Raw genomic sequence first — 20683 nt, 5'->3', positions numbered from 1 at the left:
AGAAGGGAAAACAACAAGGAAACCATTTGGAAAAGGAAAAAGAGCTTAATTTCCTCTGCATTTAATCCATTCTGATGTCTGTGGTCCAATGAATGTGAAAGGAAGGCATGGGGCTGTTAATTTCATCACTTTTATTGATGATTATACTCGATTCGGATATGTCTATTTGATTTCTCATAAATCTGAAGCAATAAGTTGTTTTAAAAGGTTTATGAACCTGGTAGAGAATCAATTAGACATGAAAATAAAAGCATTAAGATCCGATCGAGGTCGAGAATATTTATCTGATGAGTTCAGAAAATTATGTGATGAAAAAGGAATAGAAAGACAGTTGTCTATTCCATATACTCCTCAACAAAATGGTGTTGCGGAGAGAAGAAACAGAACCCTATTGGAAATGGTTAGGTCCATGATGGCGCATGCTAACTTACCTATTACCTTTTGGAGTGATGCGTTGTTAACTGCTGCATATATACTTAACCGTGTGCCTTCCAAATCAGTTACTTCCACTCCATATGAGTTATGGACAGGTAGAAAACCGGACTTAAGTTTTCTTAAGCCATGGGGTTGTGCTGCCTATACACATGAGTCATCTCACAAATTTGGGAAATTGGGTCCTAGAGGAAAGAAGAGTATTTTCATAAGGTACTCTGAACACTCGAAAGGATATGTATTCATAGGTGAGCAGGAAAGTGGGAGTATAACTGAGTTTGAATCACGAGATGTCACATTCCTAGAGGATGAATTTCCTAAGAAGAGCGAAATAGGGGAAGATCGTTCCCTATTTGAGACCTTGGATCAGGATAATGATGTTAGTGGAGTTCGTCCAGGTGGGAGTAATATGAGAAGTGATGAATTGAATTCAACTCATTCTCAATTGCAACCACATGATGAGACGACATCATCATTACCTAATCCAAATGGGAGCATGATGGGGAATGATGTGCAAAGTGTACAATCTCCCATACGGCGAACAAGTCGCCAAAGTATTCCCCGACGACGTTTTGACATTGAATGGGAAACTTTTATGGTTGCTCCACAAGATGAGGATGAGCCAAGAAATTTTAATGAGGCTCTAAATTGCCCTAGTAAGGAAAAATGGATTAATGCAATGGAAGAGGAAATGGAGTCAATGAAATCAAACCAAGTCGGGAACCTGGTTGATCGCAAAAGGATGCGGAGAGCTATTGGGAACAAATGGGTTCTCAAAAAAGCGAAAGGCTGATGGCTCGATAGAAAGGCATAAGGCTCGCCTTGTGGCGAAGGGTATAATCAACGGAAGGAATTGATTATGAAGATACGTTTTCTCTGTAGTGAGATTTACCTCGATTCGCATTATTCGGCAATAGTGGCTAGTCTAGATCTTGAGTTACATCAAATGGATGTAAAAGACTGCTTTCCTCAATGGAGAATTAGAGGAAGAAATATATATGGAACAACCCGCTGGTTTCATAGTGAAAGGCCAAGAAGAAAAAGTATGTCGACTTTTGAGGTCGATATATGGTCTTAAGCAGTCATCAAAACAATGGTATATACGTTTTCATAATGCCATAATGGCATATGATTTTACAATGATTGATGAGGATCATTGTATATATATCAAAAGATCCAAGGATCAATTTGTGATCATATCATTATATGTTAATGATATACTAATTGCCGGAAGCAATATGGAGTTTGTTAAAACTATCAAGAGTTGGTTGTCTTCCAACTTTGAGATGAAGGACATGGGTGAGGCTGCATACATTCTTGGAGTTAAGATTTCAATAGATCGTTCAAAGAGATCATTGTCTCTTTCACAAGAAACCTATATAAATAAGGTTCTTGAACGATTTCGTATGCAAGATTGTAAACCCATAGACACTCCTATTGCAAAAGGTGAAGGATTGAGCCATAGACTGTGTCTAAGGACTCCACAAGAGAAGAAACAAATGAAATATGTTCCTTATGCAAGTGCTGTTGGAAGCTTGATGTACGCTATGATGTGTACAAGACCCGACATATGTTTTGCAGTTGGAATGGTGAGTAGATACCAATCCAATCCTGGTCCAGCACATCGGAAAGCCGTTAAGAGAGTACTGAGGTATCTGAAGGTAACTGCTGATTTCAAGTTGAATTACCAAGGAAAGGATCTGCGACTTGAAGGCTATTCGGATGCTGATTGGGGAGGAAATTTAGATGAAAGAAAATCTACCTCGGGATTTGTTTTCTTGCGAGCAATGGCGCCATATCATGGAGTAGTAAGAAGCAAACGTGCATAGCCTTATCCACGATGGAAGCTGAGTTCGTGGCATTATCGGACGAAGTACAAGAAGCAGTTTGGCTTAAGAGATTCTTAGATCATTTAGGTGTTATTGAGAAAGCTACAAATAAATTATTGGTTAACTGTGATAGCCAAGCAGCTATAGCATACACCAAAGATCCAAAGTATCATGGCAAGACCAAACATATAGATACAAAGTATAACTTTGTAAAAGATATAGTTGCACGAAAGGATGTGAACTTACAGTACATATCTACGCATAAAATGGTAGCAGATCCTATGACAAAGCCAATACCTAGAGATGTGTTTTGCGGTCATGTAAAATCTCTAGGATTGCGTAGAGTCTGATGTACTGGATTGTAATTTCCCTAAGTTGTTCATATTTATGAACTAGTGTTGTTTCATTATTAATGCCTATGAATATTTGTTTGATCTTTATGCATCTTAATGCTCGGTGCATTACTTTATGTTGAGAAAGTATGTCGGACAGATAAAAGATTAGCCCACTCACACGGGTAATCGCCTCTATTTACTTGTGTGATAAATAGATATGAGACTGTTTTAAGCTTATTATCTATGTGATAATCGAGAGCTCAAGCTTAAAATACGTATGTCGCCTTAATCGAGTGTTAAGATGAGGACATAATACTTACTATGTCCGAAAGTAAAATACCCCACATATTTTACTTTATCTGTCTAAGATGCCGATGTGAGTTCGATGAATTTTGTAAAAGAGTAGATACATGAACTCAAGTTAGACATTGGGTATGTCTGAACTATCATCTGTACGGTATTGAAAGGTGTAGACATACGCTCCATGGGAAGGGAGTTAATACCGTAATACGTATTTCATACTACATATGCATGAGCCGACCAATAAGAGTGGCAAAAAGTTTGATCTCAACTTTTATGACGTGTGAGACTCTTGAGGAAAAGAGTTCCTCAATTTTAGTGCCCTCATGACTTTTACTTATTCTCAAGGTTTCTATTTAGTGTTTGCTATCTTAGGATGTTGCCAATGGTCATGAGTTGATTCAATCTAATGGGACATTTCTAGAAAAACAAGCTGAACTGAAATTGAGACTTTGAAGGAAAGAGGAAGATCGATTTTGGAGAATCACATTGTAGTTTTTGTATTCACTGGTCGACCAATTATGATTGTCTTTGTGATAACTGTAATTGTGAATATAATATATATATATCATGTTTGAAAGAGATCAAGAGAGATATAAAATGTGATCGATCGATCTAGGATACTGCATACTAAGTCTACTCGGAGTGTGACGCCCATTATGAGCTGCTATATATTCCTAACAGATGTATAGCAACGAAGCTCTCAAAGTATCTGGTCGCACGGATTATTCACCGGTATGAATGTTGAAAAGAGGTAAAGAGAATCCTGTTCGGCCCACCATGTGTGAGTGGGAGATGAAGGCTTTATTAGTATTGGGCTTAAGGCCCGACCGCCCAAGTTGGGCCAAGAAAGCCCGGCCCACGGGAATAGGGCCCGTGGAAGGAGAGAGGTATAAAAGGGAGGAGAAAGAGAGAAAATGACAATGTTTTGTTTAAAAGAAAAGGACATACGTACTCTCCCTCTCTGTCGTTTTCTCCAAAAGCAAAACAGTGAAGCACGAAGGCAAATTTGCTTCACCGGATCGAACAGGACCAAGTTTCTCTTCCTCTAACGGCGTCGGTGTTTAATCTGTGGCTAAAAGGTACGCTCGAATCCGTGGTGTGCTTTAGGATCGGTGATACGTGTTGTTTTTCTCGGGCTCGTCTTCCGCATTGATTTAGGGGTTCGATTTATTGTCGAATCCGGTTTTTCGGGGATCAGTCATTCCCAACAGGAACAAAAACGCAAACAAACACGTTTATGTTCCTTTTTTGTTCCCAGGAACAAAAAAACATAAATTTTTGTTCCAAGGAATATAAACAATTTTTAACAAACGCAGCCTTAGTTGTCCAAACTCTTCCATCTTTCCAACGGTAATGTGGAATCTTTAAAAACTACGTCAGGCTAGATGGAGTGCTTGAACATTTCATTTCCTCTATGACAGTAAAAACTAATCAATGAGTTGGAGTTCCTCTTCTCTGTATAACAATCAAATTTCACAGAGAGAAGAAACACCTCAAAAGAAAGATACTAGGCAAAAAATAGAATATGGGTTGATGGTTGTCGCTTTGCTTTATTTCCAGGATCTGTTACAGCATTTTCATGGACAATTTTCTTTTCAAGATTTCTTAGTTGATCATGCATTATGTACCACCTCATCAATTAGAAACTTTATCAACGACATGCTCTTGAGGACATAGCTAACACTCTTGGAGAAAATGCACAATCCTTCCACATGTGAATTGCCTTGTAATGAAAAAGCAAGCAATATCTAGAAAATTTTGTCATCAGTCAGTACTTAAGGCATCAAAACTTATCTCCAACTTTCCTGCGACATCCTTGTGAGGAATTTTACTAAATTTGTCATCTCTTATCATATCTCCTTCCTTTTCCGACAAAGGAACCCACCTACCACTTCAAGAGCCAAAGTCTTCCAATCATGGAGGCAACAACTCTTGAAAGGATAAGGTAGTCATCTAAAGGAGTGTCTCTCTTGAAGGCATGCCAGCTGAAAAGCCGCAGTCCATGATCGAAACTTATTTTCTCCATTTTGTAATCTAGAACATCATCCATTAATTCTTTATCATGCAAAACATTTTTATTCCTAGTTGTAATAATAACTCTAGAGCCTAAACCACAAGGTACACTTGCTTACTAACTTCTTCACTTGTCTACATAATCAAGAATAATGAGGATTTCTTTTTGTGGAGTGTTTCTCCAATCCTCCACTCTCCATAACCAACATCATCAATGTTCCACGGAAGAATTAACAATATCCGATGATAACATTTTTTGCAACTTAACTATTCATTCATCTCTTGATGATTTTTTCTTGGATGTTTTCAAGGAAACTATTACATGTTCCAAAGTGAGATAATAGTTGATTAAGGACGACCTTGGCAAGAGTTGGTTTTCTTGTGCCTCCCATTCCAGGAGCTACAGCCAGTTAAAAACCACTTGCTTCGATATGTAATAACTTTCTTGTATCTGCCACTCTGTCATCCATTCTGACTAAATGTTTAACCACTAGACTTGTGTATTTTCTTTGGATTATTCAAAACCACCCTAATGACCAGTTTGATTAGTCCTCCTTGGCTATCACAATTAATTGCAAACCAGTTTTAGTGGGAAAAGATCATAATACATCCGTTCATGTTTATACTCACTTTATTTACTATTCCTTTTCCAAGTAAAAGACCAAGGATTAAAAAAAGGTTAAAAAAGTAAAAGCTAAGCAAAACAAGAGAACTTCACAAATATTAAACAATAGAAATCTTGATTACTGCAATTTTTTTTTTCTGACAGGTAGAGCTTCTTATCAAGAACATGTTCCATGAAAAAGAAAAAGGTGAGGAGCTTATCGTCATCCTTTATTAGGTTCCGTCTCTTGAGTTCATCGATTTCTTGAAGAGCCTTTCGACAAGCCTCCACATTGACAATACTCAACTCCTGCTCTTGCTCCAACTTCAATATGGCATCACGGTAGAATGGACTTTTAAGCTTGACATCCTCGGGTTCCAAATCATAAAAAATGGAAAGAATCTCTTTCTTCCCTTTCAATTTAGAAGTTTGTTGTACCATGACCATGAGCTCACAGAGGCATCAATGACTAGATGCATTTCTCTATTGCACAGTGAAGCTGTCTTTCATTTTTTTTTTTGCCAACTTGGAGTTCATCGTCATCTCTGAAAACACGGAACCTGACATCCACCCAAGCCATGGTAGAGGCGGTCAGTGAATCCATGGCAAAAGTCCGATCCTCTAAAGCTAAAATACACTCAGTAATCATCTCCGAACACATTGTTGCTACTCATTTTGGCCCAAGTTTGCAGAGATTGGCCTCTGAATGCATCCTACGTCATCACTACTTATCGTTTGTTTGGCAGCTTATGTAATATACCATCTTACAAATATTCGCCATGTTAGCGATTGACGAAGGTATTACTGCACATCAGGGTGGAAGATAACAGCAGAACATGATTCTGTTAAGATGAACCTTAAAGACACCAAGGAACATAAGACACTGCATTATTTCCGGTGTACTGAAAGAAAAAGGGTCACAAAAGCAGAACACTTGAGTCTTGCATTATGAACTAAAATAAAGTGGCTTATAGTATAGATTACTTTAGATAAAACGAGGCGGGCAGGAGAGGGCGAAAGCAGAACATTTATAGTTCTTTTTTTGAAATGGCCAAGTTGCTTGGCCATATGTCCTAACTTTGGAAGTAAATGTGGGCCTTATATGAATAAAAAAGTCGAGCAACAAGAACCCCCATGCCCAATCTTAAAATAAGTTGAAATTAGGAAGAGTCCCACATCGACCTAATATACATGCATCTTAGTTTATATTGTCCAAGTAGGATACAAAAGGCTTCTTCTTAAGAGACATCCTATAAAGTGGGAATGATATAGAAAAGATTAATATGGTTCTGTGCAAGGATGACACGCACAAATCAAGAAATGGTGAAATGGTATACTCTCTAATTATAATTGTGAAAATTTTAGGATCCATACTAGGAATAGTAATACAAATCTCGAAAGTGTTGCATGTCTAGGATTGATCTCATGTTTAATGCGTTGAGATGAGTTCTACTTTTTTATTTTTTTTACTTATTTTTATATTTTGCAGTACCTATGTCTTGAACATCATTTTACATAATACTCACAAAACCTTCCAAAATACATAAGTGTTGTCGCTTTTTATTAAGAAAAAACGAAAGCCAGTAATCTTCTTAAACCATTTTTGCAATTGATTCTAGAATTATTACAAATTTTTCAGCCTGGTTCCACAAAACCCAAAGTGGAGGAGGAGGCATGGAGGCTTCTCTGTCTCTCCCGTTCCGCTCTGTCCGACCGCGCCTCCACCGAGCTCCGGCCACCGCGAGCTTCGTCACCTGCGGGCTGCGCAACAGTACGAGGAGGCCGCTGTGGAGGTCGGACGTGTTGTCCACGGAGGCCATACGCGCCGTCCAGTCCCTCAAGCTGGCCAAATCCACTCCTCGGTTGAACCACGTCCTGAGCACGACCCTCGCTCGGCTCTTGAAATCCGATCTCTTGAACACCTTCGCCGAGCTCAAGAGGCAGAACGAGGTCGATTTGGCCCTCAAGGTATCGCCTTTTTCGCGCCCGTGGTTCTGGGTCTTTGTTTTCTTGGCTTTTCTTGTTGGTTTTCGAATTCTCTCTTGGTAACTTTGGTGTGTGATGTGAAAAATCTCTGCCCTTCCACATAGGAATTGAAAGTTTAGAAGGCCATTTTGGGTGTCTGTGGTTCTTGGGTCTTTGTTTTCTTTGCATGTCCGTTTTCCAAAAGGCCGTTTTGATTGTAGCGGATGCTTTAACTGGTATGAGCAGAGCAAGTGATCTGGGCAATTGAGTGTTGCTCTGAAGTTTGGTGAATTCGTTTTTTCTATTGGTTATCAGCGATTCAACTGGTGCATTGAGCTAGTGAGTGGCATGGGTGAATTGTAGAAAATGGGTTGAGTGTTGACTGATGAGATTGGCTTACCTTGCAACAATGATTCTTGTAGGCTTTTCTGGCCTTATTGATTTTATCCATGTTTAGGATTTTCTGAGTTCGGGTTTGGGTATTCTTTTCAATCTTTTACATTAGGCATTCACAAAGAAAGGAGAATATAACTGTGCAGATTAGTTTTAAATTAAAGCATAATAATAATAACAACAACAACAACAACAACAACAACATTGGGCAGACATGCAGGTTTTGCATGTTTCATCAAGGGAAACAACGTTGGGCATATTCAAACTACTGTCGTCATAAGTACATTGAGAAGAAAGAGAAACAAAGTAATACCCTTGCTATATACATACGGGTGGTGTGAATTCTGGATGCACTATTTCAATATCTCCATTTTACTGTTCTCATTCCATCTAAAAAGATTCCAGCTATAGGTCTTCGAGTACGTGTGCAAGGAGGAATGGTACGGAACTGATTTTGCATTGCGTTGCGACGTGATCCAACTATTGGGAAAGAACAAAATGGTTGCTCTAGCTGAAGTTGTTTTCTCCGGACTGCTGAAAGAAGGGGTTGAACTTGACGCAAGGGCTTATGCCGAGATGATCGGAGCATATCTAAGCGCAGACATGATTGAAAACGCAATGCAGACTTATGAGAAGATGAAAGCAGCTGGCTGTACGCCAAACGAATTTACCCTGATGATTCTCATAAGAAATCTAGAAAAGGCCGAAGAAAAAGATCTGGTAGAGTTCGTGAAGAGAGATTGTGTTGAATATTTGGATTCTCCTAAGAAGTTCCTAGAAGAAGTCAAAAGAAAATATGTAGGAATTCACTCTTCCATACTCATTCTAGCATTATGTTCTCTATATGCCTTTCTTTATGCATGGGCTTCGCTCTGATCCTTCCTGTCTTTTGTAGCTTTGGAATTATCTTTTGATAAAAGTGCTCATGTCTCTTGGATGTTATCTGGATATGAATTTTCTGTAACGCTAGTCATCATTGCTCAAAAATGAATGTTTGATGCAACATGAACTAGAGCTTTATACTCTCGGCTTGTTCAAGTAGGAGTTTAGGACATGCTACCCCTAACCACATTACTTTCTGGTCAGTGGTCCAATTTGTCTTTTGCTGTCATGTTCTACTATACACTGAGAATGCATTCCTTCTTTTAATCAATAGTTGCTAACAATAAATTCTTGGGATTTTTGAAGTAATTTTGTCATTTGAGTCGAGTGTTCCATTCACTGTTGAAAACCTCTGGTGGCTGGGAGAAGTATTATTGCAACGACTCTAGCTTTTACTATCCTTTCGCTTTCTTGATGCTTGAACTTTACTTCTGACATTTCTTCACTTGAAACTTGACCTCTTAAGATGAAGTTTTTAACTTCTGTTCTTCTTCTTTTACAGCCAAAGAGGAGATCGTTTGATCTTGTTTAAGGACTTATAGCTGTGCAAGCATGGGCAGCTAGAAGTTCTGCTCCAGCGATGATAAGACGCACCAGTTTTGCTGACTTCTATCAAAATCATTGCATGTGGTTTGCAGTAGGATCTTGAAATTTTTATTGAAATAGAAACACGGGTAATCGCTGTCAAAATTTCATGCCCGTTGGTGCGTAGGTGGGTCTCTAATCCAGAGGAGCTTAGGCCGGTTGATTTATAGCAGGTGCTGTTGGCATCTTTTCTCACGCCAGTGTTGCAGTCACTGTTGCTTAGGTTATATGGAACAGGTTTTTTAATTAATCAGAAAGCGTAGGTGTTATATATGTTGGCGGATGGACCTCATTGTTATGGTCACAAGTTGCTTCTAGTTGAGTTCTTCTTGATAGATCAGTCGATAGGCATTATCGTTGATAATCCTGAGTGTAGCGTTACTTGTCTATCCGTCATTGTGAATTTTATCGTCATTTAATGATGCTCCAATGCATTTGATCCTCTGTACTGGAATGATTTTGTGATGAGACTACATTGTTGTCCTTTCTTCTCACATAAAGGGCTAACTATTAGTGCAAGGAAAGGCCAGAAATTCGTCGAATTTAGCTTGGGGCAAAAGAGATCATTTAGCATATGTATCTTTGAAAAGCTCTTTGCTTTTCCCAGATGAGAAGTAATGGATGATGTGGAACATGGCGTTTCTGCTAGTTACTTGCTCAAGAAACAGATGCAATCCATGGCCCGATTATTGACCACATTTATCACCTAAGTAGAGTAGCTACAGCAGAGTATATTGCAGATGGATTGGTAGTTACTTCTTGCATGGTAATAATTCGAGGGATAGCAACATTACTTCAACTTAATAGGTCGTAAGTTTTTTCCTAAATGTAAAATTACTAGTCATATTAAGAAATGAAATTCTGATAACGAGTACCCCAAGGGACCCTGGTCAAGCAACTATCTAAGGAAACTTTATAGTTTGGAAGCAACCATTGTCTCGTGTCATGTGTAATTACTGTTTTGAAAAGCGCATTATTCCTAATGTAGTATGTTTAACTAGTGCAAAGAGGACACTCGTCAACAGGAAAGCACTTTAGGAAATCACTCTGCATACCCTAAACACAAAAAAGGAATCAAGAACCCACTTTATATCACGGTAAGGTCACATAAACTCATCAAGCCGGAAAAGGAGGGTAAAACAAATTTATCTTCACATATGCATTCCTTTCTTGTAGCTCCCATGAACACTTATATCTACATGTCTACAAATATAAGAAGGACCAGTATGAACACTACAAAACAAGAACATCCAATTGACACAGAAGCTAGCAAAAAGAACTACTTTGTAAGATAATCAAACACTGCAAGAACTTGGAGGGGGTAAAAGGCACATGAAATAGGAAAAGAAGTTGAGGGAAAAAAAATCATCATCCCTTCAAAGAGCACAATGCAACCGTACTCTCTTCAGCTAGCCAAGTGACTGGGTGAGCTATTGAACATACTGTGCCACATGAATGCTCTAGAAAGCACCATCTCCAACTCTAAGTGAGTCCAGTTTTCCGTAGGAAGATGTTGAAGAAACATAACCATTTCTTGGAATTCAAGCTTCTGAAGTTTATCTGACCACTGAACACAGCACAGGGAACAATACAATAGTGATCATTCCAAATGTCATGACTTCAACAACGAAATATATCTGAAGAAAACTGTAATACAGAGATCAACCGGCAGGCAAGTTTGAGAGCCATGAAAATATCAACTTTTTCAGTTTCACTTTACTTGCTTTAGACAAAAATAACAGAAATAAAAAGGTTTATAACGCTGTCAAAACATAGGAAAACAGAAGTTGCGCACCAAGAATTGAAGATTTATATCACTCAACGTATGGAAAAGCTTCAAAAGAGATTAAAAAAATTCCTAGACAGCTTCGATCATGGAATTTGAGCAACCACCGCAAATATCAATTCCACAATGAGTTGGATGTTGGTTGATCAAATGCAAATTGAGGGATTCATAGAGAAAGATCCACTTTAACTGGCTGGCATTCAGCACTATCTACAACTACAAGAAACCTGAAAGATATTTCTACATCACTACCCTTGACATATATACCCAGTTATCCATCCCCTGAACCGGCTGAAAGAGGGCATCGGCATAACAAATGGAGAACTCAATCAGTTTCCAACCTAAAGCTCATGGGAGTGAGATCACCCTCAGAAAGGTTCCTGCAGTCTATCAAAAATGCTCTTGGTTCTCACATCATGTTAGACTATATTCATGGGGGAAGGCTTGAGCTAGATATTGTGGTAAGTCACAATGGAATGGGCTGGAGTAATTGTTCAAAACTTAAATACGTAACAGATCAAGATGTTCCTGAGAAGCAACATCTTTCAGGTTTTTTTCTGTTCTGAGATCCCATATGATAGGTGGCATCCTTCATGTAAAGGAAAATCAGTGAACATACTAGGAAGTTAACCAAATATCAAGTAGTTAAGGAAAAAAAAAACTCTTATTCACAGGCCAAAGACATATAAAGGAATCAAATTCATAACTGCTTTCCTAAAAACAATTTGAACATGTAGAAAAGTTAACTAAATTGTTCTGTAAAGTAGTTGGAGTGGTAGTCTCTCATACCGTCAGCAGAAAACTAGCAAATATATAGACAAGAAAGTCTGGCAATGCATCTCCTTCTGCTAGATATGTGTCCCACAAGCGACTGATGAGATGGAAAGGGATCTGATAAGAAGAATTAGATTAGAAGCTTCATGCCTGAATTATTGAATCTATAGGGAAAAAATAGAAAATTCACAATTACACAGGCACCTTTAGTTCAAGAGAAGTAAAAGAAGTGAAGACTTAAGAGAAGCTCAAGTAACAACAGACCTCACGTATTAAGAGACAATTAAACCAGCGAAAAGCAAATTGCAGAAATTCCAGGCCTTGCTCCTCCATGTGTCTTGACACAGGTTCTGGTCCAATTTAAAGAACAAGAAGTTTAAATAATAGCAAATAATTCCAAAATTGCAATGAAAACTAACACACGGATGAATGGGGTAATCGGACATCTGAGCATCAATGAAAGAGTGGCATAATCTGAAAATGGCATGGTAGTTGAATGCACCATTTCTTCTTATGCAAACAACTATGCTATGCGCGTCCAGAAATCCAACCCAGTCAATATGGCCGGCCATGTAGATCTGAGTACAAATTTCAGAAGGCGCTCCATGCTGTCCCATTAGATATGAAATTACGATGTATGCAGCAATTTATGAATGTCATAAGTACAGAAAAATGAGAATGGCACCACATATCTTGCTTTCACATGTCATATGCGGTGGTCACAGTCACAGGTGCTTATGAAGCTGAGACATTCTTGTTTTTAAAAGTATGCATGTTTCTTAAAAGACAATTTTGTCGTTAAGAGTTGTTTTCGTGTATATGAAGTGAAACCAAGGTATTCTTAGAAAGGAAATTGTAGTGTATCTTCAGTTCGAGTCCATTGCTGCTACTAAATTTACCAATTGACAGCACCCTAATCAACATACGTGTAGACCTGTGTAATGCTGCTAAACATTATATTAAGAAAGATTTAAGACATCTGTCAGGGCACCCTCAACACACTCCCAGAAAATTAAGTCAAACCACAAGTAGACATATCCGTCTCCAATAAACTATAATCAGTAATGTTGTGGTACTGAAATTTTGCATACATGTCCATTATCAACTCAAAAAACTCGTGACTAAGGCTTACCATCAATGCGCCTGACCAATTCCTTCAGCTTAAAGACAAGCCGTTGGATTCCTGGTTGAGCAAATGTATAATGGTCTTGCATACCATCTAACAACTTTGTCAAACACCAATAGCAGTCTGCCTCTAGGTAAGAGATCTTCTCAGTAGACAAATCAGATAGTGACCAATTATCCACACTTCCTTCTAAGTATTCTGACAAAAAGATGACTAGAAATGGCGTGACTAGATCGTTTATTCCTTGAACATACCCACTAGCTGGATGACGGATAGCCCTGGATTTAATCAGCTAAGCATTAGAAGAAAGATCAACAAGCTCATACTGAAATCCATCTAGACTCTTCAGATACTAGAGCATTACAAATGTATAAAAATGAACTGGCAGAGACATAGCTTGCAGAACTTAGGAATTCAAGAGGCTAAAAATTTCACGGATTTAGTAATCAACCAGCAGAATCCCTACGGAGAGATTAAGTTGACCAGGAGAAGGCATCTAGTAGTGTTCCTTCCAAAAGTGTCATAACATCTACATGTCCTCAGGGAAGACATGGAGCAAAGAGAGTGAAGATGGAACCTCAGTCGAGCAGCTTCAACAGTTCAACTTGGTCCTAATGACATTCACAAACTGCACAACTACCTCATAGTTCAACGGTTCTTCCTAACAACCATATTTAAAACCCACCACATAAGAACCATCATTTAAATCCCTGTACGAAATCTCCTTGATGAACCAGAGAGCTCCCGGTTTTAGTTCTTACACTTCATAATGGCCACAGTTTCGTTTAGCCCAGTGAGGGGAAAGGTTTATACAATAGGAAAATGTCTAATGAAGATCATTTTAGGTTGTGACTAATTTCAGCAATGTATGGTTTGTTGCTATTATAGATCCTCATGAGACCCTATGAGATAATGCATGACACCATCGATTCAGGTTGGTACAGACAGCTTTGCCTGTGACAAGAAGATATTATAGACTTCTTCCATCAATACTTTAACTGTAAAATTAAACACTTTTATATAGGCAGCACATGAAGTTATGACAAAATAATTGAATAGAAAATACTGGTATCATATCAAGACAAATAATTAGCAGCCCTTAGTGCCCTATCAATGAATCTTTTGGTTAATCAATAAAAAATGTTCCCAGCAAGAAAAAGCATCAAAGCTCATATATAGAAGGCCCTTTGATCAATATGAAAGAAGGAAAAATTGTGACACATCCTAAAACTTTCTAAATAATAAAAGTCATTCCATTTTTCCTAAACCTTCTGTCTTCAGTGTGATATGAAAAAATGGGATGAGTAGTAGTCATTACCACCAACAAAAACACTGCCTTTTTGCCCTATCTAAGAAGTCAAGCGGCCATTTAATTGTGGATGCTAGACGCCATAAATACTAGCCTCCTCTTTGAAGCAAAAGATATCTTGGTGCTATGTCAGAAAAACAGAGGAACACGATGAGCATGAGGATGACATGTTAGAACAGCAAATGGTGTCATCGTTGCACATTCTACTCTCCCTCCACCTGTTGGATTAAGCTTTTGAGTTACACATTCAAGCACTCTGTCAAATGGTAGCTTCAGACTACTCTAAATTCCATTTCACCCTCATCTGTGCTTCAGGTAAGCAAGGTTTTCAGTTTTCATATATTGTGATTAAAGTGTTGATCGGCATGTACAAAGAAGATTATCTGACCATGTATACAGGATGCGCTCCATGGACTTCTGTACTTGGGCTTGCTGAAAGAAAGAAACATCAGGTACAGTTCTTGGGCAATCCACAGCAATCTAATCAAAGTATACAAAAGTTGTGAGAAGCAGAATATGAGAAAATTAGTTCAATCATAGACATGGCCATATATAACAAAATATACCTGGCGAAGCATGGTGATCTCTTCATCTGTACGTTCAGTATCTGGAATGTCATAGAACTGAGCGACACAGTCAAGATACTCAAGGCGTTTCCTTCTCAGGACTCCCTCCCTTCTATCTGAATTAGGTGGTGCATATCCCTGTGGTCAGTCCATATTTAATTTTCACACTATGAATAAACTTAGTCAAACCAAATCATATTAATGAATTCCAATCCAGTGAACTGCTAAACCAGATTTATGGATCTTCATGCATGATCTACAATATGAACTGACATGGAGAGAGCATTTGGTTAAAAATTGTTGCTACCCGTCCTCATTCTCTAAGTCTTTACGTATGTGCCAGCACTTGGTCTGCATTTAGATAAAAGAAATGGCTGTCCAGTTCATTTTTCCTTTCTTTGAAAGATTTTAAAGGAAATGAATCAAAAGGCTTTTGAAAATATTGAAATTCCTATAATGGTTCAGAAGGAGGAATGGTTGTCAGGCCTTTTTAGTGGTTTTCAGTTAGCACCCTTTCTCGTACCCAAACTTCTCTGAACTTTCAAGATCTTATTGTAATTAATTTTGTACAGCAGATGTAACCCCTTAGGCAGCCATTAATGAATTCCTCAGTTAGCAGAAAGAGTATAACAATGTTGCTATTTTCCCTCAGCCTGTAGACTATTACATCTACAATGGTATTGGGCAAAACCAAATCTCGTTGTTCATCCCCATTAGTATTAACCTACTAGTATTGTTTAGCTAAATCCTACTGTGAGCTTAAATTGTACAGGCATGAGAAAATGGGACATTTACTATCAAAAGAATCCTAACTCATGAAGATTGTATTAGCAGATTATTTTTATTATTTGGGCAAGAAAAGGAAGAGAAGGAGGGTTTTAGTGGCTCTGTGCCACCACCAAATTATGATTACATGGTAATATTCTATCAACCATAATATGAACGAGGCACTCCAAAAATATAACTCTTAAATGAAACCCAATAAGCCCGCAGAAGGAAACATTATTACAGCGACATGCCAGGCAGGTAGGACAATCACATTATGACAAGTTGAAGGTCAAAATCAATTCCACATAAATGACACTGAAAGCTTCAGTTTGAGATGGTAAAAGAGTGTATGGCAAAAACGTAAGACTCAGAGGACAAGATATTTGTGCCTCTAGTGGACTGCATTGAACCACCAGATGCCTCTCTATATTTATAGAGGTTGGACCACAAACGAACTGACTAATATAAACGAATTACACCTCATATAGCAATAAGCACACTGAGAATGATTATAAATACACCTTCATAGAATCAAAATCTAATGTGGCAGCCACCAATAGAAACCTTAATTGAAAAAAATGCGTGTTCCAGTAAGAAATTCTTTCAACAACTGAATGTGGCTCCTTTTTATTTTTTTTTAACTTTGTATGTCAACAAAAGAGATATTGCTAACTTTTGAAGGCTCAGTTGGGGATATAAATGTGCTAACTCTACTTCCCAAAGTAACAGCTTTAGCTTACCAGGAGGAGTTTCCAAACCGTAGGGCGCATATATGGTGGTACTCCACTCCATGCCAACTCTCGCAACCTTTCTACACAATGTCATCATCACAGAAATACGATTAAAGGACCAAGTTTAATCATAAGGAACCTCTGCTGCACTCAGTATGCAATAACAAAAGAACCTCTATTAATGAAAAGATCAAGAAAAAAAATGCACAAGGCTCCATTGAACCAATGCTTAAAATCTTTCATGAACCCTATATAAGTGAGAACAAGCCTTGTCACTTTTACCCTTGTTTCTGCATCAAACTTACCAGTACTACTAATTCAGCAAAAAGCAGCTGGCATACAAGGCAAAGCCTAGGAAAATACAATGTAAAGAGGCCCCTAAAAGGTCAAAAATTGGACACAGGTGCATGGACGACTGCAATATCAGGAAACCAGATTAAAAGGGGTAAGTTAAGCCTATTTACTTGACGAATTTTGGACTAAGCAAAAGCAATGTGAGTGACTAAAAAGCAAAAAAAGAATTACCACGGAGTTAGCTTGGTAGTGTAATACATAACTACCTGCCTGTAATTTACTAACAAGAAAAGCCCATTTAATCATTTATGAGATCGAGACTATATATCGTTCTCAAGGTTACTAGAAGAAAGAGGAAGTGTGCACAAAGTTGAAGTGTCATCCAAATATACAGATCCTTCTCTTCTTTGTCGACCAGTTCAAACATCTTAACAAGCAACATTAACCACATCCAACCAATCTGAGCAAGAATATCTGCTAATGTGAGTTCATTCCCCAGTCCATCATTATTAAATAAAATAGGGGAACACTATCCCTCTTTCATCAGGATGCAAAAGTTATACAAGGAAATCCTCATCATACCTAACGTGACGGTTCCTGAGAGCTCCTTCGTGAATTTCATGACCCTTGCCGAATCTGTAGCTCTCGCACCAATGGCGGACTTCTGCACTTCTTTGGGAGTACTATGAACATCCGATGAGGAGTTAGACTTGTTGAGATTCTCGTGTGTACTCGGCTTAAAAGGACCTTTGTCATCTTCCTAGATCAGAAGCAAAATCTCTCACTCGATTCCCAATTATTAAACTTTCATAATATCGACCACCTATAGTAGTGATGACAAAAGACCAACTAACACCATCTGTACTACCTCCATTGACTTGTCCGTTCGATCACTTGGGCCAGTATCATTCTCTGAGAGACTTCGTTCATACTTTGGAGAGCGGTCTTGCCAGCTCGAATCGTCCAACGGATCTGATCTCCTGGCCAGCAATACTTTTCCAGGTATACTGCGACCTTTGAGCAACCTACCAATGGCATCTCCAATGTTAAAGTTGATGTAGTGACTAAGGCAAAGCAGTCATATTTACCACAGAAAAATTCATGGCCAGATTATGCAGCAAAGGGTGGATAAAAAAAATACCGCACAGACATGTGTCAAATAAATACGATGCAACCACCCGGCATCACATTTCTGTAGGCCAGACTCCTTGAAATTGCTACAGGCTCCCAAGGAGAAGGTAGGCAAAGACACATGCACCAAATGCAGCTATCATCCATGGGCACGCAGAAGCACACATTCTTGCTCATGCACAGCGCACACAGACACACACGCTAAATGATAGAAGCAAAGGAAGTTACACAGAACCAAGAACTTGTTACCAATTCACAAATTTGAACTACCACATCCTCCATTACTGAAGTAACTACGGATTAAAAGAAAAATCAATAGAAGCTCAAGTCCTGCGTCCAGCATCGAGCAATAGAAGACCACCGCAGCTCGTCTCTCTCGAGTCCTTCAACACAAGCCGAAGTCTAAAAGACCTTCCCGATCCATTTCCTCACTCTAAAAGATCAGCTACCGAAGCTCCTACTTTCATCTACTTCGATGTCGAGGCACCGATACCAAACAGATCCAAGCACACGACTTTCGAACAAGCGCGCCGCGAGAATCAGCAAGACGCACTTCAATTCCCCCGACATCACCCCCACCCCCGGCCCCCATTCATTTCCCGCGATCGTAAAAGCCGAAAACCCCAATCGAAACAACACCTCTCGAAATCTCGAAGCTCCGGAGCGCGCGCGCGCGCGAGCTCCAGAGCACAACAGCCAGATCACGGCCATTGCCGGCTCCGATTCCGGAGATCCGGCGCTCCACCGCGAATCGGCACCGTTTCGAGCCGTCCGCGATCGGAGGAGAGGGCCGGGGGACGCGAGATGCGGGATCGCGATGGAGGAGGAGGGAGGAGGGAGGAGGGAGTGGCGTACCCTTGGACGCTGCGGAGGGTCTGGTTGAACCGGGAGTCAGGGCTCTCGGCCTTGTCTGGCCGGAGGCGGTGGTTGCTGCTGCTGCTGGTGTTGCTGTTATTGGTGCTGTTGCTCCTCATGTTTTTTTTGGCTGCTCTGTTTCTTCCTCTTCTTCGATGAAGAAGACGACCGGGCTTTAATGTTAATCCGCGCTCTCCTTTCCCATTTTCCTCGCCTTCTCCCTCTCGCTCTGTCTCTCACATTTTCTGCATATATAAATTATGGGAGTTTTGTGCAATTAAGTCTTCCAACTTACTAAAAAGTGCAATTAAAGTCATAAAATCCATCAACTTCATGCAATCAAATCTTTTATTAATTCCGTTTAACTTGACTAAGTAGCTTGTTTTATTAATTTTGTATCCTGCGGGGAGACGTGATTTTGATCAACCTCTAATTTTTTTTAATATGATTTTTTTAAAAAATGAAATAAAAATAAGATAAATTCAAAAATAAAAAAGAGAGAGACATTGTGGTGAGAAATGATAGGGCCGATGATGGTCGAGGGCCTACAAGCCCTCCCTAAATTGGGCTAGTCGAGGACTTGCGACCCTAGCTCCATCTGGGAGAGGATTGCAACCCTTGCCATTACAAGTAAGGGCCTACGCCTAGTGGTGGCCTTCAGTCAAATCGAGATAAGGGTCGACAACCCTTGCATCGATTTAGGAGACGAGCAAGGCTCGACGGACTCCACTGACCATTCTCCCACCACCATTGTCGATAGTGGTCAATGGTCAAGTCTTGATCACTGGATTCTCAACTATCTTTTTTTTTTTCACTTTTAACTTTTTTCTATTTACTTAAAATAAAGTTTGTAATAAAAAATTAGAAATCACATAGTTTCTATCGATCAACATTTTTGTCGATCAAATTGAACGGAGTTAATAGAAATATTTGATTGCACTAATTTGATAAATTTTAGTATTTGATTTTTTTTTTTGTGATTTTTGGGATTTTAAGTGTACTTATTGCGTGATTAAAAATCAAATCAAGGTGAACTATTCGAGACTTGGAAAGTTGACATGAGAAATTATCTTGAGCTCTTTAAATTGGATTATTTGGGGAAAGCCACTGTACGGTTCAAAACTTAATTTGTAAGTTAAAGTTGACGGGTTCGATTTGGTATATCATCGGCTCCACTCACACATGATGGGCTTGCAGTGGTGTACCTTTGCCTAGCTTTTTCCTTTTTTCCTTTTGGTCGAAGGCTTTGCCTAGTTAGAGGTTGATATTTCCCTCTTGGCATCTTAGACCAAACCCTTTTAATTGAGCGGAAAAAAGATGAAAAAGATGACTTGAAAAAAGTTAGGTAATATTTGAAATTTCCTAGAGTTTTTTCGTAGTTTCAGGTGTCTGTGAATATGTAGGGAAAATTGTACTATAAATCTTAAATCTTACGTATGGAATGCTTGGGTGTATTGCCAATATCGGCGTCCTTACTTGTTCTTGGTGGGTCTTCAATGACAAGTCGCCTAGTGAATAATTAGTGTTTCATTAATACCTTAAACCAAACATTCTAGTAGCGAATGATTTAAATTTTCTACAGGCTCTTGTGTGGAATGAGATTGAGTTGCAAACTTTTCAACTGATTTAATCAAATCTTAGATCTTTAGCTAAAGGTGCAATTGGCTTCTAAATCTTTCAATTGATTCAATTAAATCCTCAACCTCTACAAAAAAAAACACAGTCAAGTCATAAAATTATATTGAAAGTACAATTTAATGATGCCAAATAAGTACTTTGCAAGTGATGGGCATGGAATTTTAGGCAATGTTCATACAACATTGACAGTGTAACAACAAAAACTCTAATGCTCGTGTATTAGAAATCTTATCATAATTCACACCATAGAGGTCGCACATCTCACTTTTAATCAGTTCATTACATCACGTGGTATAACCGTTGCATAAACTGTCTCCTTGATAGACCCAATTAAATAAAGTCAATCTAGAGTCTAGTAACTAGC

General features: G+C 38.9%; 2 protein-coding genes and 1 non-coding gene across 3 annotated transcripts; 2 read left to right on the top strand and 1 right to left on the bottom strand.

Annotated features, from left to right (window-relative positions):
* Nucleotides 1-6746: 6746 nt before the first annotated feature.
* LOC120289081 lies at nt 6747-6851 on the top strand. Its single transcript, XR_005547033.1, has one exon. It is a non-coding gene; the product is annotated as a U6 spliceosomal RNA (small nuclear RNA).
* Nucleotides 6852-7136: 285 nt separating this feature from the next.
* LOC104450059 (pentatricopeptide repeat-containing protein At1g62350) lies at nt 7137-9860 on the top strand. Its single transcript, XM_018869089.2, has 3 exons — nt 7137-7484; nt 8286-8672; nt 9259-9860. The coding sequence occupies exons 1-3, from the start codon at nt 7191-7193 to the stop codon at nt 9286-9288; spliced, it is 711 nt and encodes a 236-aa protein (XP_018724634.2). The 5' UTR covers nt 7137-7190; the 3' UTR covers nt 9289-9860.
* Nucleotides 9861-10470: 610 nt separating this feature from the next.
* LOC104450906 (GTPase-activating protein GYP1) lies at nt 10471-18927 on the bottom strand. The gene is made up of 10 exons (XM_010065940.3): nt 18682-18927; nt 17564-17720; nt 17278-17455; nt 16411-16481; nt 14903-15040; nt 14725-14816; nt 13034-13305; nt 12166-12251; nt 11917-12018; nt 10471-10908 (listed from the first exon to the last, which is right to left on the bottom strand). The coding sequence occupies exons 1-10, from the start codon at nt 18798-18800 to the stop codon at nt 10747-10749; spliced, it is 1377 nt and encodes a 458-aa protein (XP_010064242.2). The 5' UTR covers nt 18801-18927; the 3' UTR covers nt 10471-10746.
* Between the last annotated feature and the right edge of the window lie 1756 nt (nt 18928-20683).

This window comes from Eucalyptus grandis, chromosome 1 (genome assembly GCF_016545825.1).
Source record: "Eucalyptus grandis isolate ANBG69807.140 chromosome 1, ASM1654582v1, whole genome shotgun sequence".
Lineage (NCBI taxonomy): Eukaryota > Viridiplantae > Streptophyta > Magnoliopsida > Myrtales > Myrtaceae > Eucalyptus > Eucalyptus grandis.
The sequence above is the reverse complement of the archived record's forward strand: the minus strand, read 5'-3'. Positions and strand labels throughout refer to the sequence as shown.